Source organism: Perkinsus marinus, assembly GCF_000006405.1.
Source record: "Perkinsus marinus ATCC 50983 genomic scaffold scf_1104296945006, whole genome shotgun sequence".
Classification (NCBI taxonomy): Eukaryota; Perkinsozoa; order Perkinsida; family Perkinsidae; genus Perkinsus; species Perkinsus marinus.
Window position 1 is genome coordinate 55,049 of NW_003211258.1, and position 8,093 is coordinate 63,141.

Below are 8,093 nucleotides of genomic sequence, written 5' to 3' on the forward strand. Positions count from 1 at the left end.
TGAATGCGGCCCGATGGAATTAACATGGAGACCGACTTGAATCGAACGAAGAGTGAGTAATTACTGGTGTGGGGATATATGTTCGCTTTTATCAGCTGAGCTCAGGATTCTTCGAACTATTTATAAAAGTTTACATGCAAATTCGGGTAGAAGTGTACAGAAACCAATGAGAATTTCCTCCCAAAATTTCCACAAAAGTTATCAACACATGTGGTTGACCATTTGCATATTTTACCACAACGGGTATTATACTTTTAAATTCGACTTATTCTCTTTTGGTTTTTATATATTAATTTTCGAAGGAGACGTTTTTTTCTGTGGACTCCACTTGAAGGCATTCACTGGACAGTGTGGAAAAATATGCACATGGTCAACCACATATGTTGGTGACAATATTGGAATTCTGAGGAAATTTTGGTTAATTCCTGTACATTTCTACTCTACTTTGTATATAAACTCCTATAATTAGTGAGGAAACTCCTAGGGTCAGCTGAGGAAAGCCAACATATATTACAACACTGTCACTGGGTGATAATATCACCCATGTATTTTATACAAAATCCAAGAAAAACAAGTTTGAAGGGTAAACCCGAAACCCGACAAGGCAACCAGAAACCCGAACTGCTGAAAGCGAGCGACCAACCTCCTTGGATTTTGTTATTTACCCGGGGGTTCATCGTCTCGTTTTCGAGACGGTTATATTTGGGAAAGTTTATTCCAATAAACGTGTGTACAGTTATAAACGACCAACTTCGGTGGAGGGAGATATTCGCATATGTCGGTGACAATATGGAAATTTTGGTAAACGCTGTTGTTGACTTCTGATGGTGACGAATAAATATGCATGTTGGAAAATCGTTTGATGTGAACACAAATTATCAGTTTGAAAATATCACTCATTTATTTCACTATTCTACTGGTGAAAATTTTCTACTATAATTTCGTTAAAAACACAACTTCTGGAAAAAATAATGTAAATTTTACCAATTTTTTCTTCGATCGTTGGTCAGGTCTTGCCGCCGACCTCCCCGAGCACATCTTGGCCGATTCAATTCTCTCATCGTATTCAGTCAATGAATATTACATCTATACTCAGGTAGCACCAACCGTCACTCGCCATGAAATTATGCAGTGTAGGTGTGCAAACATTGGAGTGCCGCGTTACGCTCAGAGTGGCTGTGGAAACGTCATTGTGAGGCGCGCGGCTTTCACCCGAATGATTCATCTCCGACTGCGAGAAATAAACGGTAATTTCCGGGTTGATTTTATTTCTGTTTAATGGGAGTTTCATAACCCGTTTTACGTGAAGTGGTGTAAAACTCGGTGAAAAACGCGATATTCGCGGTGATATGCAGTAGTCGTGTAGTATGTTTTTCATATCACGGCTCGTGAAATGAATCAGCAAAATTAGCGATAATTTTCATGAAATTGTTTTTTGGCGAAAAACCAACTTTTCATACCATTTTCTGGTCAAATACTGTTTGACCTCATCAGCTGAGCTCGGAGATTACGAAAACCAACAAGAATTTTCCGAATTTTTCTTCAGAATTTTCATATTGTCACCAACACATGTGCATATTTTCTCATTTTTTTGTAATTATTTTCGAACGAATTTAACGTCAAGTTAGCCGAATTAGAATCGATTGAAAAATGTTTTCACTTGGTGGCGAAACGGTGTGGAGTTGCGTCCCAAGGCTCAGACACGCTCATGGAGGCACGGCAGTTTGGCGGGACATATATCGACGCCGACATTCCGTTGAAAAGAGGTGAGGGGGAAAATGTCGTAGCCAGGGATTGATCCGGATACCTCGGAAAACCGCGCTAGTTTCATTCGTCTGTCATGCTCTATAAGATTACCATCAGCTTTGAAATGTCGGTGTATATGGTAATCTACAGTTATTCAGCGTGAGGCGTGGGTCATAGGGGTTTTCGATGATTCTGAATCTAATAATCGTTCGCCTTGTTTGTGAGAAAAATTGAGACACCTCGCGTGGAAAAAGTGGAAAACGGAGTTTTTCACGCACTTGTCGGGTTAGTGCGTAAAAACGGTAACTGTCATTACGTACAACACTTCAGTGCGGGTGGGTATTTCAGGGCTAGTGTTGGGTTTGATATTAATAAACGCTCACCCTTGAAAGTGCGTAAATTTTTCACAAATATGGTTTTGCTCGGGCTATAAGAGAACGATTATAGGCTTTCCTCGGTTAACCGTGACTTCCACTTGCTATCTTGCAATTCCTCAACGCATCACCTCCTAATTTAAGACTTGATTCAGGTTTAGCCGCGGTCAGTACGTTGAGCGAAAAAGGGACTCGCGATCAGCACCAATATTGGATTTGAAGGTATCTTGAACAATCTTGCAATCTTGCAATTCCTCAACGCTCTCAGACGTTCTCCGCATCAGCATTGGCGGCGTGTCGAACCGGGCGTATACTAGTGTATGATTTGAACGAAAACGATCCGTCTCGGGAGGGCTTCACTGCGGTGGCCAGGCCGCGGTCTGATTTAATACGGCCGTTGGAAACGGGTATGTTGTCGCGCGGTAAGCCGAGTTGTTAGTGTGAAAATTAGGTTGCATGTGTTTTTCACAAGTAAAGAAATCGTCACGCGCCACGAAATTAGAGTAGTATGTGCAGTGTTGTAAAAAATGTTGGCTTTCCTCAGCTGAGCTCAAAATTTTCCTCACTAATCACAGGATTTTATATATGAATTAGATACTCTATACGATTAGTGTAGAGAAAGTAATGTTGTGACCCTAGGGAAGGTGAAGTCGACATAGTAATTAAAGAGTTGATGAAAGATTTAATAACAATTCATCTATGATCCGTGCAAACACGGAAATATCTAGCTTAGCTTATCACAATCTGAATGGATTACATATCGTAGAGCGATCGCACAAAAAGGGACATAACAGTAACAAGGATTCTCCAAATTTTCCTCAGAGGTTTCATATTGCCACCAACACATGTGGTTAACAATGCGCAAATTTTACCACACTGAGTATATGTGTGTTCAGATGCGGCCTTTCCTACGAAGGCTGTTGCTGCTCTTGCATGTCTGCCGTTTTCTGATGGTTATGCTGCTGGGGCTTATGCTGGTAGTGGGGGAATTTCGTGGCGCGTGACGGTTGATTGCTGTTGTCTGGATTAATATTGAAATCAATACCATCTCAATTTGAATTTGCTTGTTTCAATGTGGTGGTATCTTATGTTCGTGCGTGCAAGATTGTCGAAACGTACGTTGTTGTTCTTGTCGTTGAGTTTTTCTCCAGAATGCGAAGAAGTTTTATTCCGATTTGAAAAATATCATTTTTAATGCAGATGGTGGGCTTACGATATGGCGGCTCGACAACCAAGGAGCTGTAGCGAGCTGGGTTGGTCATAGAGGAGGGGCGGCCACAGCGGTTTGCCATATGGAAGGTGGTATGTTCAGGGAGGTGTGGTATGGAGTGTCTTTATCCAGGCTCGAAGCTCGCTTCTGTCGGGTCGGATGGTTACGGTCGTGTTTGGGACACTACAGCAGTTGACAAATGCATATGGTCATCTCCACCTCCCGCTTGGGAAGGCGAGGATGTAATTTCGTGGCGCGTGACGAATTGGAGGATAATTTTGTGGCGCGCGACATTTTTCCTCGCAGCCCTCTATGCGGATAAAGAAGCAGTTCACGAGTGTGTCTAGAGTGGATGCTCATGTGATCATCGCTGGGCGAAAGGACTCTTCCTGGCGAGTTTACGATACCCGACTGGGTAGCCGCGTCACTGAGGTCTGTGGACCCTTTTTCAAGTACACTTGGGAGCTCCTTAGCCAGGTTGGTAGATGCGAGATGAACGATTGGTGTATGTGTGTCGAAGCAGATGGTGGACAAGGTTCGCATGTGGTGAGTTGAAATCGATTAGAAGGGCGAGCGCTTTTGTGGAAGTAGAATGTATCGATTGCTGCCAGCATTAGTGAAATTTACGAATGTTTTATTCGTAAGTATTTGGTGATGCGTTTTGTTGCTATAAAGTACCGCATTTGGATGCGTGTCGAACTTGCTATTGAAGGGGGAGTTCGAAACTTTTTGATGAATTTTTACTTTTTCGTAGTAATAGGACGAAGAAAGATATTGTAGCTATTTCTGGACAGTACATTGGGGTTTCACCAGCCGTGATATGGAAAACACTAGTGAAAACATATTTCTGTAAATCGCGTTTTTCACGGAGTTTTACACCACTTTACGTGGGTGAAACTCCATTGTATTTTTATCAGTTGAGAATCATTCTTCGGGTATTTCCGACATATTTGCGGTGTTCATAGAAATCTTACAGGTTCGAGCGAGCGACAAAGCGGTGAAGATATTTGATCTAAGGCGTTATGGAAGTCCACTGCAACAACGGCATCAGAGTCGGTTATATAATAATCGATCAACTGGGCGTGCGCTTTATTCATAGCAGGTCCTCGCCTTTTGACAAGGTTTTGCTCTGATGGGCGGTATCGGTTGGTATCTTGTGGGCTGGACGGGCGAGTTGTCGTGTCAAGTCTGGAGAGGGACGATTCGAAGCGAGGGCCTTCTGAGGTTCATAGTGAAGATGTGAGGTTCAGTGATAAAATACGGTATTATAATACATTGAAGTTTCACCATAGTGATATGAAAAACACTAGTGAAAAACATATTTTACGACTACTACAGGCCGCGTTTTTCACCGACTTCACGTAAAACGGGTGAAACTCCATTAAAGAATTACCCGTGATATGAAAAACATATTTAAAATTTCATTTCGCGAAAAACTCATGTGAGTAGTGAATATCGGGCAAACACGAGATGTGTTTTACGTTCTACGTGATATGATGTGGTTCGTCCGGTGTAATTCGCGATATATTTTCAATTCACTTCATATCGCGTTTTTCACGTCGAATAATATGCCACTTCACATAGAAAGAATAAAACTCCCATATTGGTCTCTCATAGAATCAGTTGAATCGGCCTTTAAAGTGGCCATCATTTCAAGTTGCTTTCTTCAGGATTATATGTTGGCTTGTGCATTCGACTCGGCTCGGCTGGTTGTGGCGGGGCTCCGAGGCAAAGTTAATATCTTTGGCTTTGATGGTCGTTGAAGTGATGAAGATGCTGTTAAACCATTGTTTAATCATGCATGGTAATGCAAGAATATATAACACGAGTTGTGTTGAATTGGAAGTGTGGGAAAATATGTGCATATTTCGGGGATAATATGAAAACTAGGCCTTCGTGACGAAGGGGCGGGGCTCACTGAGTCCACGTCCATGGACTCAATCAATGCATTTTACGTAGGTCCCCGGTTCGATCCCCGTAGGACATTTCTCCATCATTAAAGTTTTTCGTGCATATCTCTTCGAGCTGTTCGCATAATCGAGTTTTCCCATCACCTCCGCATATAGAGGAGTCGTTTGATCCATGTGATGGCCTCTCACGCTTCGTAGTTAAGCCAGAATAATTTTGCACGCACGCACAGCACGGAAGTGCCTGTTGTTGCGGTATATGCTCCGCTCGCTCCGCAATTTTGAACAAATTTTCGGAAATTATTGTTGGTTTCTGTACACTCCTACGCTAACTTGTATAATCAACGAGGAAACTCCTGACCTTAGTTGAGCTCAGGAGCTTCCCCACTAATTATAGAAATCTATATACAGCTTATTGTCGAAATGTACATAATGAGAATTTCCTTAGAATTCTCATGTAGTTTAGCATGAGCATATTTTTCCACATTTATCGCGTAATACACGATAAGTGTATTGCACGACGTGCATTCCACAAGTGTCAATCACTGGCGAGACTATTACGAGTAAATCCGCCATGTTATCGTAAAAGCCCTTCTTTAGAATGGCCCTATGCGAATTCGGTAGAGTGTACACTAGAATTCGTGGGCGTACTCAAGTTGGAAACATGCTGAAGTCGTATTCTGAGCTGTATCTGATTGCCGAGCCGTATAGGCCTAGTGATTCATCGCTCTTACACATACAATAGCCGACTCCTGTGCTTGCCAGAGGGCTAAACAACTATTACCGCGTGAGGAGTAAATGCAATAGAGAGAACACAGAATCGATTTCATAAACGGTAGAATACGAAAGTAAACACAACGTGCAAGCAAATCCATAATCACTTGGTTGTGCGTAACGTAAGGCATTATACAGAGAGTTGATAACAGTCACGATGAGATGGCATTCATCGTCAACAACAACACAGTGGAAGGTCGTAGCAAATCGCAGTAGGTAGATTCATTCACCGCTGGTGATTCCTCAGGGTTCTCTCCAACCCGCGGCTATACCCGAAGGATGCCGCACAAGAAGAAACAGGAGATGACATACAGTGCATGATACTCCTTACTTTCCATTTTCCTCACACTTAGAGCGTAGGAGAGCATTTATGCTGGCGTCGAGTCATCCTCGGTGTTCACACTCGTGGAGTGGATGTATGAGTGATGACAAGTCCGGGGCCTAAAGTTTCGACCTCCGTGTTGTAGTCTACGATAGAGACAACATATGTGTATGCGTGCACCTCTTTAGTTATATTGCGCCTCTTATGTCGAGTTTCAAGACACGTGACGCCATAGGATCACCACACTAACGAAAGATAACCCCATACTACAACCTTCAAACTGTTTAAGGAACAGTTCCACAATCCAATCGCAATCCTCAAAAGTGAAAAGGTCGTCAAATATCATCAACAACGGCTCATTCAAGGCGAAAGAAGACGGCTCGAGGAAAGACGATCTCATTAGAAACACAACTGCAATAATTGATAATGGGGAAGTTGCATAAAAATACAGTCCGTGTCAATTTGATATGCAACTGTGTGCAAATCCGCAATAAAACTAACAATAACAAACGCACATCGTCCACATATATCCCCCAACTCTCATAACACAACAGACACTTCAAACCAATATAACCATGATAATAACATGTGCTGAGAAGTCAACAGTGAAATCGAACCCACTGAGAAAAACCAACATGACCATATCCAACACAATACTGTCATCAGAAAGTATTACTTCCCCCACTAGCATAGGTCATGCATTGCCTGCTTACAGCAGCATACGAAACTAATTGAATCGGGCAAACGATCATCACACACGACGATAATAATCACGGCGCTTCATTTCATACACGAATAAACGTCATCGTCCAACAACTGGTATTCCTCAGGACGGTAGTCTTCAAAATCATAGACAATTTCTTGCGTGATAAATCAGTATTGTACACTAGAAGCACTTTGGCTTTAATCTTCATCCGAGCACCATACGGGATACACTCCGGAACCTGAAAACAATAACAAATAAAAATAAATCCATTCGCATCTTCCAACAACTTGCGAAAATTCGTAAAACTAACACGTAGGAAGATCCACAAAAATTATCACACAATTAATCATTCAACACATCAACACATAAGACACAATTCCAATCCTACCAACCCCTCTTACTTGGAGAGTTGGAACTTCTTCTTAACAGCTTTGAGTTGCGTCCCTGAATAATCCTCATTAGTAGCCACTTGCAATAATGCACATAGGTCCTTCGCCACCACCTTCACGTCGTGCTCAGTGGTAGGACAATGTACGGCCACATGTGGGGGCCACGCTGTCGACTTCCTCAACAACTTGTTGGATAAATACAAGGCGCCCGCCGCCAACTGACTTGCGGAATACTTCAGCATATTATACCTGATCAAAATGAATATGATATCATACGCACGACTCAATGGAAATGATAAACATAATCAAGTTGCGATATAAAACAACTTGAAAATATATATGCAACTTGACATAACATATATATTATAAAGCGACACTAAACAGAGAGAAAGCAACTTACTCTGGTAATGCAAGCTCCAGACAATACTGGGCCAAGAAGAAGTGCTTCTCATCGGCCTCCATAACCTTAGCATATCTTAACAGGAAGAACATAGGCGACGGTGTAGTGATGCAGAATCTAAAACAAACACCAATACAACACTATACGAGAGAAGAGACACTTACCCAAGCGTGTTGAGGATGTCAACTTCCATCTGCATCACTTCGTGACGTTGATAAGTCCGGTCGCATATACTGACTATGTCCTTCATCTCGGGAGCATATAT

At 42.2% G+C, this 8,093-nt stretch overlaps 2 protein-coding genes across 2 annotated transcripts; one reads left to right on the plus strand and one right to left on the minus strand.

Annotated features, from left to right (window-relative positions):
• Nucleotides 1-24: 24 nt before the first annotated feature.
• On the plus strand, nt 25-1,760 carry Pmar_PMAR013051 (hypothetical protein; the record flags this gene model as incomplete). Its single annotated transcript, XM_002779934.1, has 3 exons — nt 25-52; nt 1,011-1,096; nt 1,701-1,760. 3 exons carry the CDS (start codon nt 25-27, stop codon nt 1,758-1,760), a joined length of 174 nt encoding a protein of 57 aa, XP_002779980.1.
• Nucleotides 1,761-7,436: 5,676 nt separating this feature from the next.
• Nucleotides 7,437-8,027, minus strand: Pmar_PMAR013052 (G2/mitotic-specific cyclin S13-7, putative; the record flags this gene model as incomplete). Its single annotated transcript, XM_002779935.1, has 3 exons — nt 7,437-7,677; nt 7,829-7,945; nt 7,993-8,027. 3 exons carry the CDS (start codon nt 8,025-8,027, stop codon nt 7,437-7,439), a joined length of 393 nt encoding a protein of 130 aa, XP_002779981.1.
• Between the last annotated feature and the right edge of the window lie 66 nt (nt 8,028-8,093).